The 20509-nt window shown below is 40.3% G+C and overlaps 1 protein-coding gene across 2 annotated transcripts in view; it reads left to right on the top strand.

Annotated features, from left to right (window-relative positions):
* The window catches only part of LOC104964542 (AMP deaminase 3-like), a 21888-nt gene extending 12681 nt beyond the window's left edge, over positions 1-9207 (top strand). For both annotated transcript variants that reach the window (XM_010793357.1, XM_010793358.1), the window contains 9 exons: positions 541-735; positions 1100-1231; positions 5325-5488; positions 5618-5744; positions 5917-6080; positions 6356-6476; positions 7263-7436; positions 7690-7800; positions 8311-9207. In XM_010793357.1, the coding sequence (XP_010791659.1) occupies positions 541-735; positions 1100-1231; positions 5325-5488; positions 5618-5744; positions 5917-6080; positions 6356-6476; positions 7263-7436; positions 7690-7800; positions 8311-8487 (1365 nt within the window). In that variant the 3' untranslated portion in view covers positions 8488-9207. The remainder of the gene's footprint in view (positions 1-540; positions 736-1099; positions 1232-5324; positions 5489-5617; positions 5745-5916; positions 6081-6355; positions 6477-7262; positions 7437-7689; positions 7801-8310) is intronic.
* The last annotated feature ends 11302 nt before the right edge of the window (positions 9208-20509 follow it).

Genomic DNA, 20509 nt, shown 5'->3' with positions numbered 1-20509 from the left:
TTTGAGGTGACGTGCAACAGCATTAACCTTTCTGTTGGTCGCTTGTTAGCAGACCCTTCAAGCCATGGCAGAGCGAACAGGTACAGGCTGGGCCCTTAGTGATAGCCCTATAGTTTAAATCTACTACTCACAAATAAACATATGGACATGGGCTACTATTTAAAAAAAATGGTAAATGTATTTAGGAACCTATCCATGTGATTTTAAGTGGGGGTGGACGAAAATATTAATAAAAAAACAAACAAAATGACAACCTAAATGGGTCGCGAAATATACTTGGGCGGCCGTTAATATACCTGATCGGCCCGCCCAAGTATAGTCTATGTGTGGGAAACCCTGATTAAACTAGCAACTTACGAAAATCACTGTATCAAAATGATGTAATGCAAATCGTCCGGTCAACATTGAATCACTCTGAGCTTCGACTCTGAACATTATCTCTAGTGCTCTTGATCTAATTAACATAAATGTAAAGTTCCACTGGTACTTGTCCAATAAAGTCATGCACATCCTAACTGTTTGCTTCATGTCAAAACACAGGTGGACACACATATACACGCGGCTGCTTGCATGAACCAGAAGCATCTGCTGAAATTTATAAAGACCACATACCAGGAAGAGACAGATCGCGTGGTCCTGGAGAAGGACGGTCAGGCGATCACACACAAGGAAGTCTTCAACAAACTCAACATGGACCCGTACGACCTCACCGTGGACTCTCTGGACGTGCACGCTGTAAGAACAAAGTCGTTGCTGTCAAAAGTTCTTAAAAATTGAAACAAGTTCAGTAACATTTCTGCAATGCCGTCAGACATCGGTTTTGCCAGATAATTGTTCTAAAAAACAACGTCCTTGAGGTAAATAGGGCAGGTATCGCTTAATAACTCCATGAGCCTGCCAATAACAAATGTGTGGTTTTAAAATGACTACAGAAGGATGCAATTATGCGTGTTCAAGCATTTCATATGGTGTGATGCAATCTTTTTTATGTTCCATGCACGATCTTTTTAATACGTAATCTGAAAATAATAAACAGTCATTTTGTTGGAATGAAAATGTTATCAAAAGATTCACCCTCTCTCACGAATGACCCTCCTAGGGAAGGCAAACATTTCATCGGTTTGACAAGTTCAACTCCAAGTACAACCCCGTGGGCGCCAGCGAACTGCGAGAGATCTACTTGAAATCAGACAATCACATCAAAGGAGAATACTTTGCACGAATCATCAAGGTGCAGTATGAGTTTTGTTATCACTTTGAGGTCCTAAATAATTATCTGACTTGTTCTCAAAAAGTTGGCTGAAGCTAAATTTTGAGAAGTCAACCATTAACCAAATACAATGAGTTGGAAAAAGCAACAGGTCAAATGCTGAAGAAATAAATTTTAGAGGATTTGTTGATCAAATCGGCACATTTTTTCGGCCCGTCAAATTTAAAGATGTCCTGCTTGTCTCTCTTTTATATCATGTTACATTGATTTGTCCTTTAAACATCTTTATGTGTACTGTTTTATCTTGGTATATTTTGTAAAGACCTGAACCATCTATCATAATTGGTTAGGGTTAAGTTGTAGATGCCCTGCGCCGACTGGTGGTTGACTGCTGAAGTACATGAACTTCATGGCTGTAGTGTTCATTGCTTAAAGGTAGGGTAGGCAAGAATGGAGAAACCAGCTCGAGTGCGCTAGAATTTGAAAATACACAATCGGAAAAAATCTGCCCCTTCCTTCAGACTTCCTTACAGAGCCCCTCCTCCAACACACACGAACGCGCACATGACCAATGAGGGCACGAGATAAGTTTGTGCACAGATGGAAGGCTGACAGGCAGGTAGGCCATCCAGTTANGACCACCAAAAAAAAAAAAAAAAGAATAATAATAATATATATATTTTTTTTATGAGATCCATTTGTGGCGGCCCACCACAAATAAATCAATGTATGGGAAACACTGGAGCTTTCTGGTGGCTGTAGAGTAAGGATGTCAAAAAATAGCATCATGTTTCTCACATAACGTTCAAGTTGTCTCATTAGTTTCAAACCAGTATATTATATGCATTTTTAATGGAATTATTTCTATGAATATCTGCGAAAAGTGCAATCGCAAGCAGTTACTTGCTCGCTCTCTCTCTCTCTCTCTCTCTCTCTCCATTTGTATAATACACAACTGTACATGTGTTATGCAAAACATTTACAGTTGTGTATTATACAAATAGAGACTATCCAAATGAAGCGTTGCCACAAGGCTCAAAGGTGGTTTGTTCCCACAGTGCGATTGATCGTTAACTACTCACCATTTTTACCACTTTTCCCAAAGCTCTTAAGACTCTTTCACAGCCCGCCATTATTGTTCAAACCACTGAGTGTTATTTTACATTTGAATCTAATCAGATACGCAGAAATAGAGCTTGAAAGCGATAAGGAAAGTGAGTGTCAGCAGAGAGGAAGTCAGCCGGTAGTTTCCTGCACGAGTGATCAGTAGTTATTGCTGCAATGTGTCCCTGTTGCACCCTTTGGTGCGGTGCAGATTGAAACAACAGACATGGAGCATGAGCATGAGGGATGAACTCCACAGCGTCTTTAGCCATCATTGGGAGAGCTATTCAGAGGATAGAAAGACGAACGATGAAGATATGAACTTCATTAGACAGAAACTGCAGCACTTCAATAATAACTTATCACTTAATCTCCTTGTTGGAGATAATCTGTTCTATTAAGGGACATGTTATTAACAGTGCTATGTATCTCATGTGGATCACAGGAGGAATGTGTTTTGGCTGTAATTTGAGGTGAAAATGCAATCTTTCGCCAACCTATATGGGCTGTTTGTGCGCCCCAAAGAATAGAAAGTCATGTATATTTTTAAGAAACAACATTTATTACAGGTTTGAATACTTTTTAAGCATGCCACAGATATGCATTGTTGGTGTTTCTGTGTCTTCCCGAGAGAGATTTGTGGATAAAAGTAAAATATCTCACGTCGACTGTCAGGATTTCTGCTACAAATATTCATGTTTCCTAGAGAGGATGGATTAAATTGACTTAGGTGAAGTTCAAGCTTGATGTTTTGTTACTAAAATATGTTCAGATATTCATGGGTCTCAGCTGATCCCAATGAATGATGGTGGTGCTTTTACATATATTGTAAATAGTTGGATTAGATCAATAACATTTGGTAAAAAACATTCATGATCCCCAGTGGATGACATCTATAAAATGAATTGACCTACTAGCCTTTCATCTATGCCATCTATAGGGTCAGACATGCTCTCCAAAATGTTAGTTCATTACCAAATAAATACCTGCTAAACTAATGACAGCCCCACAAGCCTTGTGTTTATTTTATTAGCAAATGTTAGCATGTCAAGCTAATGTCATGACCTGGCTATTGGCCATAACAAAAGCGTGGAAAGGACAAGATATATGAAAATATATTTATTAACAGCAATCCAACGTTAAACAAAACTAACATAACGGCAGGGCAAAAGCATAAACGAAAAGGCTGCTCTCCCAAAACTGGGGGGTAAACTACGAAGCTGGTTCAACCTAACCTGGATATGTTTGAGTTAGCCGGTTGGCCTAATCCAAAACATACGCGCTCTCGCTAAACGGTCCTACGACGCGGGTTATCAAGTGGATCGCTCAAGCCAGCCTTGCCCTATCTAGTTAGGTGCGCGTTCACATGAAAGGGGTGGTATCTGGAGCATTCGACCAATCATAAACATGGAGAAGCGTAGCCTACTGACAGCGCAGCGTCATACTTCCTGAATGAAAAGTCAACTATAATATTAGACATGAAGAAGTTAAACTTTAAACATCCATGACTTAAACACTTTATCCAGGATCAAAGCCACATAGCTACACCTGCAAGGTGAATACAGCTGGTAACAGAACAAGTGTTTGAATGCGTACATTAACAGGTTTATGATATCACTGCCCCGTCTAAGACACCATCTGACTTTAATTACATTTAATTACAATGTGTTGCTTAAAATAATACTTCTGCATACAGTACGGACTCGGTTGAGAACTAGTGAGGAGAGCGGCGCCTCCTGGAACCCCCATATGAATGCTCGTCCTACAAGGAGAATGGCCGATGAAGTCCCTTTTGAGACCAAAGGCCAGGATGCTTCGACCAAGGAGAAAATCGCTCGAATCTAGAGGGTACCATTAATTACGACTTCGCCGATTGGACGGGGCCTCCCGGTCCAATCCAACGTCGATTCCGAGTTAGTCACCTTTGTGGCGGACGAACTGGTTTAGTCTCGAGTCACACGCCTCCAATTTTCGCTAGTTCAGTATAATGTCCTCTTTCCTTTATGTCTTTCGACGGCAACGTCCCTTTCTGCCGGCCGTTTTTAGTTGTCTGACACATTGCATTTTGTATATCTTATAGTGGAGGGTTAGAAGTCTCGTTAGACTGATAATATTGTAATCGCAATTCTTTCGAATGAATTTATAGACGGTGTTGTATTCATTGGCCTAGTCTCATTTGTAATTCATGTCAGGCGCCGGTATAGTGTAGTATTTACATAGTTATAGAAGGAATAGACTCAGGTCGACTCGGCATTAACCGGCACGTTGGTGAGTNTTCAGAAACACTTTTTGTTATATTTCATCGAATGCCCTTAACATCCCGATAGCAATGAATACATTAAATGCTTTGACAATAAATCCATAAAAACATTTAATCTGTGGAAGCCGTGGTACTGTAAAAAGCTTAAATGTTTTTATGGATTTATTGTCAAAGCATTTAATGTATTCATTGCTATCGGGATGTTAAGGGCATTCGATGAAATATAACAAAAAGTGTTTCTGAAGTGAATTACCTACCCCACCTTTAAAGCATTAAGTATGTTGGTATTTGGAAATAGCACAGATGTGACAGAATCATCGGTTATCTGTCCAGTGAACAATTGACAAACATTACTAGACTTTCAGGTGAAAACTTGGAGACAAACCAGAAAATAATATAAAATGGTGAGGAAGCCTTTCACTGAAATGAAGATTCTTGGAATAAGGGAGTTTTAGGGAGTTTATTCTTGCAAGAAGGTAAATCGTTACAGAGTGTCAAGCAGTCTGCAGCGAAGTACAAAAGTCAGAAGGTCTGCAGAGGGTCTTATACCCACATTTTCACACCAAGAATGGAAGGGGAGGGGCTATGACAAACAGAAAAGATACATACTACAGTATATATAGGATTCTTTCAAACACATCTTCTAGCAAGTGGAGAAACATTATGTCTATACTCCACAAAAGGACAAGACCATTAACCTTACAACACTAAATAGCTCTAACTTGAAATGCTCCATCACAACTGTTTCAGGAAGTGTCCAAAGAACTGGAAGAGAGCAAGTACCAGCATGCCGAGCCCCGCCTGTCCATCTACGGGCGCTCAGCCAGCGAGTGGGAGGGCCTGGCAACTTGGTTCATCCAGCACAAGCTGCACTCGCCCAACATGAGATGGATGATTCAAGTTCCCAGGATTTAGTAAGTGCAAAGAGAAAACTTTAGATATAATCATTACTTTTAGAGTTTAAATCCATTTATTTTGGAATAATAACATCACTTATAATGTTTGTTTAAATGTGAGTGTATTTGGTGCCTTTTGTCTTGCAGTGACATCTTCAAGTCAAAGAAAATACTTCCGAACTTTGCAAAGATGCTGGAGAACGTTTTCCTCCCACTGTTTGAGGCTACAGTCAATCCACAAAAGCACAAGGAGATACACGTATTCCTCAAATACGTAAGTACATATATGATGGGTGGAATCGGTGACACAAAAATAAAGTGGTTTTGCCAAGATTATTGAGTGATGTTAAGTTAGTCTTCTGCACAAACAGTTAAAGACAGAACTGATGAAGACACACGCATGGATGTGTAAAATCAATGGTGACATTTTATTCGTTATCCTTTAGGTGACAGGATTCGACAGTGTGGATGACGAATCAAAACACAGCGACCACATGTTCTCTTACAAAAGCCCAAAACCTGAGGCGTGGACCATGGACGATAACCCTCCATATACCTACTACCTGTTCTACATGTACGCCAACATCATGGTGCTCAACAACCTGCGCAAGTAAGTCCTGCGTTCACCAGCAAGCACATTTTTTAATGGCCAAATTCATAAATTGCCTTTTTGTGTCACATACATATTCCATTCAGTATATTTAATTAATATTTGTATAGATAGATTTCAAATAAATAAAAACATCTCCTTAGTCCATAGAGCCCAAACATGTAGAAATTGTTGCACATGAGTTTTGACATGGAGGAAATAACTTGTTAGACCTCATGAAATGGTATGAGTTAACTGCAGGTAGGACATGATATCAATATATTTTGCCTCCTCAGGGAGCGAGGTCTGAACACCTTCCAGTTTCGTCCCCACTGTGGCGAGGCCGGCTCCATCACCCACCTGGTGTCCGCCTTCCTGACGGCTGACAACATCTCCCATGGACTCAACCTCAAGAAGGTGGAGTCCTGAATTCATTAGAGAGTTGGATAATTGTTTTTTACGCTGATAAATAACATTGGATTTTAATATGACCACTATCATCTCTATGTCAAAACTGCCAGCAACACTGATACTAATTAGTGGCGTGCTAACCCACAAGGGTCGCCTTTTTTTTTATATACAATTTTACAGTCCCACTCCAAAGCAAGATTCGGTATCTCTCAAAGGTTGCATTTGCAGGCCAATAAATAATAACAGAAAGATGTAAAAAATACAAACACCTATTGCTCCACAGGACAAAATACCTCAGCTTTGAATCATTATTGAGAAAGGCAAAGCTCACTATAGTCTGAGCTCGATAATAGTTTATGGGACCCCCTTGAAAACGAGATGGTGCATCTCAAGGGGTTTATCCCAATGAATAAAAATGTCTATATATAGTTCAAAATTATTTTATAGACATGCTTAAGTGTGATCTATGTTTCTGTGAAAGACCTTTTCTATTTAGACATTCTACACTGTAAACATGTCATTGACATTAAGGGGAACATTAATTATATTCATGATCATATCTTAAAACTCCTTAACAGGCATGCTTTAAATATCTATGATGACTTAAATATGTTCAGGGTTAAACTGAAATGAAGGATTTTGACTGTTTACATGTGACACCAACCATTTGCAACCCTATTTATCTGTATCTGATATTTCTTTAACCATAGAATTGTCCTACACTAACTTCAACAAATAGATATTAAGCATTACTAACATTACTTTGGTGTCCACACCCCCCATTCTCCCCAGAGTCCAGTGTTGCAGTACCTGTACTACCTGGCCCAGGTCCCGATCGCCATGTCCCCGCTGAGCAACAACAGCCTGTTCCTGGAGTACTCCAAGAACCCTCTGCGGGAGTTCCTACAGAAAGGCCTGCGTGTGTCGCTGTCCACGGACGACCCCATGCAGTTCCACTACACTAAGGTCAGAACCACTGCAACAGAATCAATGACAAGACAATTCCCTCACCATCAAATATCGCTAATGACAGCACATATAAGAAGACATCAAAGAGTCACAATATCCCAGAGACCAAGGTGCCATCTTTAAATGTCTTGAGTTGTCTGATCAAAAGTCCAAAACCCAAGACATTGAGTTTACTATCAATTTGGGTTTTGGACTATCATTATCAAATCATACAAATGTATCGAATCATTGTTGCTTTTAACCCTTTCAGGAGGCCTTGATGGAGGAGTATGCCATTGCAGCCCAGCTGTGGAAGCTGAGCACCTGTGATCTGTGTGAGATAGCCAGAAACAGTGTGCTGCAGAGCGGACTCTCCCATCAGGTAAAGTCCTTTTTTTATCCCTGTCATTGGCATTGCTGGGAGACATCAGCTGAGAGACATTTTACAGTTTAGACATAAACACATCAGTGCTCTCTGGTGGACAAACTATGTATTGATGACATGGTTTATAGATGGCCACAATTGTTTTTGGAAATACAATTTCTTCTAGTGTCGGTGATAAACAAAAATGGCCCCATCCAAATTAAGAGGTTGTGCTCTCAACAATTACAAATGACTCTGAAACTTACACTGAAGATATTATTTTATCTCCACTGTCCTTTTTATGGGAGGGATTTCTTATCTAATACAGTCCCAGCCTCGGAGAGCTCGTGTAAATACTGTGTAACCCTATTACAGATGAAAATCATTAAAGTAGTAGTAAACTGATTAAGTAGTAGAACAGTTTGTCAACAATTCATCTACACTTTCAGCCAGTTGAAGTCACATGCTGTGTGATGTTCATATTTGAAATCTGCTCAATATACATTATTTTTCATGTTCACCCTACAGGAGAAGAAACACTTCATTGGTTCCAGCTACCTGGAGGATGGACCGGCGGGAAATGACATTCGGCGGACGAATGTGGCACAGATCCGCATGGCCTACCGCTACGAGACGCTGTGCAACGAGCTCAGTTTCCTAGTGGACGCAGTGAAGACAGAAGTTGCTAGTACCATACCAGAGTGATGTACCTCGCCAGCACAAACTGTGCATGAACATGTCCTTATGATGAAGAGACAAAGGTTAGACATCACTTGATTTTTTATTATATATTCTTAATAAACATTCTGACCGAATTTTTATTTTATGTGGACCCTGGTGCAGGAATTTAGATAAGCCTAGTACTTTGATGTAAATGTCATATCTAGACCGCATTCAATGCTGTATCTATGGACTTGGCCAGTCATTGTGCCTCATTTTAGTGGGAAAAAGGTTTTTTTTCTTGTATATGTAATGAAGTGCACTAGTGAACTAGCCTATAAGAAAGAGCATTAGCCACAGAACCTGATTCAGAATTAACACATTCAATTAGGAGCTTAAAAATAATTACAATTAAAAAGTTGCGATGCTTAATTAACTGTATCTGTCACTTGCATATATACATGTTACAAACGCCTTCCTTCAACTGAGTTTAGAAAAAAAGAAAATTGTATACTAACTTAGCTAGATTTGCATTTTCGTGAGTGAATGATTTTGTCAGAAGTGAATGCCAGGTCAGGTAAATCTTTAAAATACAGATGCAACGTTTGTATAAGGATTAAACATAGTTTTGTGGGAGCCTTTTGGGGAAATCACAAACCCTGGTTCTACTCACAAATGGGAAAAAAATAGATTGTTGTAATTATTTTCTTTTTTTTATGTTTCTCATTTTTCATATGTAAATAAAGGCTAGAGAACAGTCAATAATGGTGTTACATGGTCTTTTGTTCCTTGTGTGTCTCAATTAATGTATATGTTGTGTACAAATGGATCAGTAATATAATCAAGACATACAATATTCTGAAATGGGTCAATCTGCGTAATGAGTACTTTTACTTTTGGGACTTTAAGTAGATTTTGATGCCAATACTTTTGTACTTTTACTTTAAACATTTTGAATGCAGGACTTTTACTTGTGACAAAGTATTCCTACTCTCTAGTACTTCTATTTAAGTACAAGATCTGAGTACTTCTGTCACCTCTGGTGATTACTAAAAATGCAATCACCATGGTTATGGGTTATCAGAGCCAACAAGTAGTGTTAGCATGCTAGCCCAATGCATCCCTTGTAGCAAAAATCTGCATCGGCGGGAAAACACATTTAGAGCAACGTTGATCTTAATTATATTCCTAACTTTAAATCAGGCTACCAGTTAACAACCCATAACAGGAAAGGAATTGAAAGAAGACACCAATTCCGCCATGACAATGTAAATCCTCAACAAGTGTTAAGCTAAGTCAATGGTAGCCAACGGTTAGCAGTTAGCTTAGCTCTGCTCCCGGACCGTTTGCTACTCCCTTTAAAGTGAAATTATACGAATTTACCGGAAGGAAAGTTAATTCCCCAGCGAACCAAGTGGAGATTAAATGTCGACTGTTTTAAATATGTAACTCTGTTCGTATTCTTAAAAAAAACACGGGGGTAAAGTTACGTTAGTTGTTTCACCTGGTGTTTCCTTACGGTTTCACCCAGTTTTAGCAGCAGCAAGACGGTTCTCTACTCCAAAGACCAAACCGTCCAATTCCAAACCGTCGTGGTTAACAGTTGGGGTTTGATTTAGGGACCGTTGACAAATAACTGTTAATGACTAAATACCAATGTTATGGTTTATTTTACATAAATATATAGTTATTTTCTTTGAATAGCTACAATATATTGTAATGCGACCCATACAAATATTATTATTGCACCTTTTATAACAAAATATAGTGCCTATTCTGATTTTAAGAAACATAATATTTGATTCTTTGCCCCAATAATGTCGATGTAATTACCCATAGATTCCATGGTGTAATGTGAAACGCAGTTAGACAAAACTGGGTTTACATGGTGTCTAAAATGAAGACTTACAAATTCAATAGAAAACAACATAGCTTTACTATAACATCATAGAGAACCGCAGTGACGCGTCCTAAAGCCCGGAAGTAAGTTAGCATTTTTAGCACTTCCGGTTCCTTCGTCAAAAAGCAAAAAATGCTCTTTCTCCATAGGGTTTTGGAAAATAGTTCGAAATAAGGTCTGTGGTTGACACAAATTTAAGAGATAGATCACGTTTTGTTCTACGACATTAAATACATCAGCAGTGACCCCACTGGTGATTTTTGAAGAGTTTACGTGTCTGAAAAACGATGGTTGTTACCGAGTGGCTGAATAGGACTACAGAAATTGTCGAGGCCGTTGTACGTCATTACGCCGAACACGTAAACACTCCAGCTAAGTTTGTTTTCCCCCGTGTTCTGCTTGAAAGCAAGTACCTGCCTATCTCTAGTATCTGTATATCTATATCTGACCATTAGAATCTGTATTTTTTTTTTTAACACCGTAGTTTTACAAATTATAGAATAATTAATTACCAGTGTTTTCTGATTTTACTCGGCAGTTCGTTTAGTTAGCTAACGTTATCTATACCTGGCAGCATTAAAGTTTATATTGCTTAGCATCTTATTATTCACAAGTTTTTTAATAACTTTGTTGAACTGCAACTAGTAGTCTTTACGTTAATTTAACAGATAAATGGCATACTTAATTCTCTCCCAAATAACACAAAGTCATACAGTGCAAACAGTGAGTAGGCTATCTCTTTATTAAGGATAACACAGTACGAATCAATTCAATTGTAATACAGCTTCTTCCATTCAAAAAATGTAAATACAATGTGTGTGCAGGATCCGATGCTGTATGTAATCTGCTATGAAAGTTGAACATTTGATCATTCTTTAAATATTACAACTTTGTTTTATACATTTTGAATTGACCGCGTACAGTACTAATGAAGGAGGTCCCTTACTGCTGCAAATTGTTTGTTGTGCTGCTGTAAAAGGATTACAGTGTCAGAAAATATTTTTAACCACTGAGATAAAATCATCTATGGTAGTGCAACAAAAGGAAAGAAGGAAAGCTTCAGTGAGTTTTCAAAGTGCATTTTTTCAGCATCCCCAGCTAAGAAGGTTTTTTTTGTCAAATTCAAATGTTTACGGTCTATTTAATGACCATAAATCAAGTTTCTATTCACAAAATCACTACTCTTTAAAATGAAAAAGATAATATTACTAATATTTGAAAAAAACTGTGAAATCCAAAAAACTGATTAGCTGATGTTTGAATGTTGCCCATCAACATGTTAAAAATAAAAACTCCATACATAACTCATAAGAATAGAAAAATATCACTCAAACCAAAATTAAATTGAAAGACGTTTACTTTACACAAGAAGAACTTCAGCATAGATTCATCCCTCATCAATCACAACCATCATCAGTAAAGCCTGTGATTTATGTGATCTGGAATAAAACAATTATTTGGCTCTCAAATGTTAAATTACTTTACCGGTTTAAGAGTTAACTCGTAACTCAAATGCTGCTCATATTGACAATTCAGTCATTTATCATTACGGGCCATGACAGAGCAAATTATAGCGCAATCAGAATGAAATAACATTGGTCAAATTATAGGAAATTTAAAAAATAAATACAAAGTATAAGGAAGAAAATAGCATAGATGACACAGTGGTTAACTACAGCAAGCCTAGTCATTTAAAATCTATTCAGTCCTGTACACCCAAAATACTATGATCACTCACTATCTGACTTTATACCAGGTTCACATAAGGCATGTCATGTGGAATATAAACATGCAGGGTTACATCGCACAGACTACAGAACAGCTTTATGGGTGGAAAATTAATTTGGTTTTAGTGTTTCACCATAAACGCTGTGTCTTGGGTTTTGCACTTAAAGCAAAAGTTTGACAATCTGGGAAAACGGTTATTCACTTTCTGGCGGAGAGTTAGATATGTGATTGTAATAACTTTAATGTATTCTGTTGAATACAAAGCCACAGCGTCTCTATTGTGGTTAGTTTGTGACTTTTTACTTGCTTTGTATCTCATAGTAGTTTTTGTTGTTGTTGTTTTGCCCTTTTCATAATTGTTTCTTTGGACCCATCGTGGTCTGTTTGTAATCATTTTGAGTCTCATCTTGGTTGGCACACGTCTCTTTCAGTGACATATTGTAGGTCAAGGCCAATGGTTGATTTGGGTACAGTTAAACAACATGTCAAGTTAACTTAAGAGGTGCCGATAGGGTTATATGGTTTGAACAGCACCAGGCTAACTGTTTCGCCTTCTGTTTTTAGTCGTTGTGCTAAGCTAAGTTTAACAGCTGCTGGCTTTAGCTTCTTAATTACGGTAGACGTGTGTGGTGTCAATCTTCTCATCCAACTCTCTTTAAAAACATGAATATGTTCATTTTTCACAAATGTAAAACTATTCATTTCAATTTCACAACTATGAATATTTTACCCATGGTTATAACTCTCTGAACACAAAGGCTGAACTCACTTCACCTCTTTTGCACCAGCTTCTATCACAATCATATTATCATGGAAGCATAAAGTGCCTGGTTAAACCCTTCAAAAGGTTTCCCATGTTAGTTAGTAATCCAACAATTATTGTAAGAGCGGTTCTTTTGGATCTGCTGTGTGTTAAATTAATATATTACAAAGTATTCTAACATATAACAAATACAAAATGTCACTTCAGACAATGTATTATCACACACAGTTCCCATAAAGCACCACATCTACAATACTTGGGTTACAAAGAGCATCCTGGGAGTTTTCAGGATTTAAAGGAGGGGAGGTTTCAAAAGGAGAAGGAAACCCTGCATACTCCTTTTATTATGTTAGCTTTATAGGAAACAAATCTCCTCATATTGAAAGGGACATTGTGTGTCTACTTGGTGTGGATCTATTTCTCTCAGTATCTACTTTGTTTGCTGTGTGTTAAGGCTGGTGTGGGTGGCCCGCCTCATCCGCCAGGTTGAGGATGTAGCCAGCGATGTCTTCCTCTGTGGGGATATCAGACATGATCCACGAATCATTGGCAGCAGTCACCTGCAGGCGACATATCGGACAGTTTCGACTCTGCCCACTCCTGCAGAGACAGAAGAGAGAGTGTCATATCTACGACTGTATCAAACAGTTAAGGGTTTTTGCACACGGTGTACAGCTTGTCTTTTCACTCTGTTTTAAAGTCTTGTGTCTGCACAGCTGCAGATATATCCGGCTAAACTAAAGAGTGTTTTCAAATGTATTGAACACAAATCTAACCTTTTTTTTGTTATTCAACATACTGTATGTTTTTTATCAAACAAATTATTCTGCTTCAATCCATATTTACTGGTGTTTAGCCCTTAAAAAAGAACGTTGTTTCCCATTTCGACCTGGACCGCATAGGAGAGTCACACTTACAGGCTTCAGGTAGCAACTTAGCTGTACAATAAATTCCAGTCATCTAACTAATAGACTCAGAAACTTAACGAATCGAAACTTAAATAAAGTTAAAACACTTGACATGATTTAAGGTTTCATTTGAACGTCACGGAGCTTCAAAGATAGAGAAATACTATATAATGTTAATGTTTGTTCATCATAGGTGTTTGCTTTGTCATTGCTTTCCTGACTAACCAGCAATGCACTAATAAATCACCCTTCCATTTTTCAATCACTTCTGCCAGAGCTGGGTGCACAGGCAGGATCAGGTCGGGACTTTCCCGCCTGCGATCAGCCTCTCTCGTCCGTCAGCTGTCTGCACTCTGCAGGGCAGCTACGCCACAGAGGGATTAATGTTTCATTACTTTCTAACAGGGCACGCATGCGCTTTTATCTAAGGAATGTGCATACTCTCTCTGATTTAGTATTTGATTATGAATCCATCTTGCATACTAATATTCACCCACTGCCTTGATATTTGTTCTGGAAAATTATCTATTTACACACATGTTGGTAATTCTATAGTATTTTTCTTTTACTTTAACTTGTTTAATGCTATTTTTATTTTATTTCGAAATATTTTGATCTCTCTTATTTCTGTGTAATTAATTCTCTTAATTTGCCTTTGTTTTTTTATGCTGCGTCTAACGCAAATTTTTTCTCCCAAAATGTGGTATCAAATAAACGTACTGTTACTATCTTCTTTACCATCTTTACTTTCTATTCTATGATCCTTAAGTTAGAGGGCATTATTGGCACCTTCTGTGGGTTTTGTGTTGCGCAGTGCGATATCAAAATGTCTGAATGTTATAATGGTTCCTCAAACTAGCTCAGCTCCTCCTGTGTGATGGATTCTTGCAAGAGGGATAAACCGGGATTCAGCTTCCTATATAGTTTTTCTATCCTCCTCCAATGTAAGCAGACCGGTTGGAAAATTCTGCTTTTTATCTATACTGCGCACCAATTTGTTTGATTGGGGAAAAAGTCGTGCTTTTGATTGATTTTCTTTACCATTAAGCTGTAAATAGATCAACACTGGCACTTATTTCACTCATTGTGTTTTGTTATTTCAAAAGCCAAATAGTACAATTGGAGAAATGAAAAGATGGTTATCCTTTTTTTTCATTTTTATAATGGAATGCTCATTCCTTGATATTATGTTTGGATCTGTGTATATTAATCCTTCTCTATCATATTTTCTCTTACCGTATTTTTAGTTTTTCCTTATTGGCCTTATTGTTTTCCTGTTGTGCTTGATTAGTTAGTTAAGTACATTCCCTCCCGTCTTTAGATGTTTTATACTACATACGTTCGATGGTTTTGATTCCCAACACTCAGGTAGATACGTTTATTAGATTGTAGGGATGACTGTTCTTCAAGACTCTATTAATGTGATCCTTGTACTACAACTTATTTACATATTTTTTTCACTTATTAATAAATTAGTTACGATATGGGAGCATTGTTTGTCGTGTTTCGTGAGGGACTTTCTGTGAGCCTCTTCTCGGCCACTCCACTTGGCATGCTGGCCTGGCAGGAGTCATGTGGAGGGCAGCTGGGCGGAGAGGCTCCCCTCTGCAGGACGGCCTCTGCAGCCTGGCTGGTGACGTCCTCCGCCGCTTGTAAAGTCGGGTATTTTAGCTGGATGAACTCGGTACAGTTCAGTATGCGAGAAGCCCTTCCCTTGCTGTGTATTTGTTGACTCTCGCGGCAGCGCACACGGACTAATCACAACACTAACGTCAAGCTGCTGGGCTGGAGTGTTCTGCGTTCGCATGTGGATGTTCTGTCTCCGCTAAGCTATGGACGCTCTGCCCCGCAACCTCGGGTCTGCTCACTCTGCTTTCTGAACGTCAGCTGTAGGCCCGCCTGTTTGGGCGCAGGCGTCTTGGGTAGCCGCGATCAATGTGTGCTTTTATTTTTTCTATTGTATCCTAGTTTTTATTGTGTTTTTTACTGTGTTTGTTTTTAGCACTTCTTAAGACACGATTGCTGTGTGGGCTCATGTATTACTTTTGTGATTTCGTATCCGGTTTCATGGTTATGTGTCAACCCTTTGTGACTATGTCTGTTGGAAAAGCACTTTTATATATACACCAATGTTTTACTTTGTGCACAAGTTTGTTGGACTTCATCTTGGTCAAGAGGAACTCTGACGACCAGCCTATCCACGAGGCGGGTGGCATCGGACCTGGCTGCAGCCTCGGACAGAAGGTGCTTCTGCGTGTCCAGGAGGCGAGCTAGCGCCGGTACTGAGAGAGATCCAGCGAGGGGACGAAGAGACTGTACCCTCGATTAAGCCTATCTGAGTCAGTTGCCTCTCGTTCTAAATAGACAGAGCTCCCTCATGAAGCACCAGCCCGGGTTGATGGTCCTCCTTTCTTTCCTCTCGACTTTACAGTGTATATTCGGCAACTGCTGCTGTTGATGTTAATGTGCGTGGGAACTCAGCTTTAGACACAGAGGTTATTCACAATATGAAACATTTTCATGATAGCCAGAGTGATGAAACGCGTTACGTTACTATGCCCTATATCACCTACGTGACATCCACTTGTCTTCACGTTTGCCCGATTCACTAATCTGCCATGTCATTCAAATGTTCTCCTTGTCCACGTAGAACTACTCACTTAACCTTGGATTAACCTTGCTCAGTGTACATTCTCTGATAGGTTAGGTTAGCTAATTGATTGTCCAAACCGGTACCTCGGTCGGGTCGTAATAGAGTCAAGATGACAGGGAGGAGTAGCATTGAAGCTGATGTGCTAGAGTTGTTAGCTCTCAATCCAAATGTTAGTGACGTGATTTGAGGGCGAATTGTAGGTATACAGTCATTATGTTTGCCAATAAGCAGTAAGCACCAGGATGCGTTACTGTCTATGAAGCACAACTGGAAGGGCTAACAAGTAAAAGACTACGCAGTTCTTCGTGAGACAAGTCATTCGCAAGGTGTTTGCTGTGTTTAACTCTCTGATGTCGACTGTCTCTGAACCCCTCAGACACTGGAAACGAGACTGGGTGTATCCGACACAATTTAGAACACTTTATACCACTGAAATGTACTGAAAAAGACTTTTCACTTAGCACGTTCGTTTAGTTTCGGACCCGTTCTCCCCAGACAGGGCCTCGTAGGTGTGGGCCGCACTGTTCTGTCGGTCCGGCGTGTTATCACCACGCTTCTCAGGCAAACGGTTCATCGCCTGGACCTGAGAGTGCTGGCCCTCCTGGCTGCAGGCAGAGAAAGAGAGAAGGCCCAGCCGCAGGAGGGCTGCACGCGCATTCCATACGGTCAGCAGAGCCTGCGGTGGGAAACACACAGGTACAGTCTTTAGGCTTTTCTTTGTGGACGTAGTCAAACGCATTTCTGTTTAGAGCGAAAGCTGCACAATTGGCTGGCGTGAAACTTCTTGCATAGTGCCTCTTCTGTGAAGGGTGAAACGACATTGAATTAATGGTTTAGTAAAATGCATGTGGCACAGTTGGGACAACGTTCATGCTCAACTGGAAGAAGTGTGATTTTGTTTTACATGCTGGACATCTAACTTAGAAGGTTAACAGCTGCAGCCAAAAGTTTCAGATTTGTGTCTGCAAAGATATAGGTTTCTCTTCCTCTTTGCGACAGTATTGCATACCCCTACCTACAATCCCTCCTTGGTATAGACACAACAAGTTACACACCAGCGAGCGAGTATTAGTTTACCGATAGAGGCTTTCTTTTTACATTGTTGCGTTGCTTGCACCGCTTTCTATCAAGGCACCTTACATACTCATCTGTTGGGCAATCCCACAGGAGCCATTTGGAGTGAAGTGTCTCACGGGCCCACACCGACATGCTGACTGCAGCAGGCACCGGTTTGAGCCTGATCGAACCCAACGGCTACTAACCCACGCGCACACCAGCGTCCTTTTTTTACCACGTTTCTCTTTTATAGGCTTGGTACTATAGACTGTTCGATGTTTCCGTCGGCTCATCTAGGTTACACGCCAGCGCAACACGCACCTCCTAGGTTATTGCTCTCTTAACCAACTTCCTGACACCAAGCTGCGCGTCGCTGTTTCTTGTAAACTTATTTCTGTTTTTTCAGAATCCGTTAATTGAGTAAAGCTACTGATGCACACGTTAATACTCATGTTATGTAGAAAAGTATGCATTGGTAAAGTATTTAGAGTGAAGGGTTAGGGGAATGTACTTACGCGTATCCTGGGGAAAAGTTAGAATTTTTGAAGCAAAGATCAGCCAAAAAGACTGGAATATCTGCTTGAACAAACAATTTGTTGTTCAATTCCAAATGACTCTCTGTTTAGTTTGTAAGGGGTTAACTGCGTTGGTCGTTCAGTCTAACCAATAATCATAATTTGAAGTTGGTTCCTTTAGTGTGTGTTGTCCAACCGTAATCGTTAACCACATCTGTACCATACAATGAAGTGCCAGTCTAAAGTACAGAAAGTGTCCTCCAAAAATGAGGTGAGTAGAAACGTACAAAGAAGTACGAAAAAAACCTGCAGCGCTTAAGTACACGAGTACCTCAGAACCTTTGATCTGTGTTTAAGATTCATGCAATGATCTAAACTGTTGACTAAGGTGAACATGGGTGTATTATGAAACTGAACGATAAAACTAAGTTCAGAAGTTATACTATACTTTACTCAGTCCTTGAGTATGTACTTGATTTTTTACCACCATGGTAATGCTACCTAACATTTGACGTCACAAACTAAGATACATCTAAAGCGAATGTAAGCTTTGGTGATACGACACTATAGTGAGCACAAAAGCGTTATTACCCTGGCATAAAATGCTGTCTTATTTGCTGATATAGCCTGTATATGAATCCGTCCAGCATACACAGTAAGCTACACAAACGATAAACGCCTCCGGATAACACACGTTAGAAATGTGACTCGGTCACATGTGGTTGAACAGCAGCGTTATTCTTATTTTAAAAACCTCTGATTTAAGGTCTAACACACCCATAAGCAAGCTTCACTCTAACATGCTTGCTACTGTAGTCTGACCTCTTTTCGCCAAGGGGTAAACAAACATTCAGTAAGCTGTAAACTCCGTTTCTCTAAATAAAAGACAGTTATTTGTTCATTCATCAGTGGATCAGAGGGAGAATTTGATGTGGTATTCTCACCAGACACTCCAGCTTTAAGGCTAAGGAGGAGCGCTGGCTCTGGTTAGCTCCTGCTTGTTGGACAAACACACGGCGCCGTTTGACGATCGTCTCTCTTCGTTGGTGCTTTGTCAAGGCGCATTACGTCACCCTCCTGGAGCGCGAGTCGTAGCAGAGAACGAATGAATTCAAGAAAAATCAGTCATGTCAGAGTTTTCAAAAGTATTTTCCAGAGCGCAAAATCTTTCGGACGATTCAACGTTGGTTTATTTCTATTCTTCCCTGTATTTCCTCAATATATTCCCATGGAGCTAACCAGAGCCTTACTGTTGCTTCACTACCAGCATTGATTGGTAGCTTGACAGCTGCACACAATTAAGTCTAAACAGTAATTACAGGTGCCGTCTTCAAACGGATCTTCCTGAATTGGAGGCATATCTTTCGTTCTATACCTTTATTCTTTATTTCTCGACAACTACGTCTCGCTATATTTAGTACCACCCCTTTATCAGCTAACATTGGGACTTTTCGTGCCGTTCAACTGTGGAGATTCAGGCTGCGACGTCTCCGAATTCGCCTGTCTTCTTGGAACCGCGATGATAGCTGTTGCCTCTTTTATGCCTCGGCAACTGGGATGGATGCTTGTCGAACTGGCGTGAATAACCCCACCAGTCTCGTGTCCTGCCCCTCCTCCGTTAACACACAGCTGCGCTTCCCATTCCCCATAAGACAGCGAATAAGCTGTGGTACTCTCTGAGGTGACCACGTCCCGCCGCAAAACTCCGCGAAGGAAGCTTGCTTGGGGAGGGGGGGGTCGCACGAGCGAAACGAGTCGACTGTACTATGTCCTTGACGCACCCGCCCGCTTCCGCCATGACGGCATTTCAGCCCAACACGTGAAATGCATTAAGCGGAGGTTTTACCCGGGCTTAAGGTCAGGGGCGGGGTTCAGGAGGGGACTGGCCTAGGCAGCTCAGGGGTCGAGGCCTGGGATCGGTCGGGATCCCTAGAATGGGCCGCCGTGCGCCGACCGCTGCAGCGCTCCGCCCCCGATGACTCTTCGCCGGCAGCCCTGGCTCCTCGCGCTACTGAGTGCCTGGCGTTCGTGGTCATATTAGGTATAAAGCTGTAGCACTTATCGTATGAGTTGACCCTTTTGGCTGCTTTTTCACACCTCACATTTACCATTAAAGAATCATGAAAAATTGCAAAGTGACTCTGTGGGCCCTTTAATACACTGGGTCTAATTTCACACACGACTTGTGGGGTACGGGCTATTGTTCCCCACACGGACATAGTTTGTGTTACTATAGTGTTGTGTGCCCTCTGACTTCACTCTCTCTTCTTCCGACTGCAACCGGACACCATGTCCTTTTCTACTCTGTAAATAAAGTACCTTTATACACATCATGTGCACGCCTCTGACTCCCTACTCTTCGCACTCATCCCTTCTTTTGCTCTCCAAACTGATCGATTTTGGGGGCTCTGATAATCGTCATCACAGACCGTCCATCGATCGGTAATAGACGTCACGTCATCCTCAATCACTTGTCATTGTCGAGACGGGGCACTGCCTAGCATTAGCAGTTACCTTACACCACTAAGTGCGTGCTACCTACGT

The sequence above is a fragment of the Notothenia coriiceps genome, unplaced genomic scaffold, assembly GCF_000735185.1.
Source record: "Notothenia coriiceps isolate Sejong01 unplaced genomic scaffold, NC01 NC01_scaffold00037244, whole genome shotgun sequence".
NCBI classification, from domain to species: domain Eukaryota; kingdom Metazoa; phylum Chordata; class Actinopteri; order Perciformes; family Nototheniidae; genus Notothenia; species Notothenia coriiceps.
This window is presented reverse-complemented; position numbering and strand designations above follow the sequence as displayed.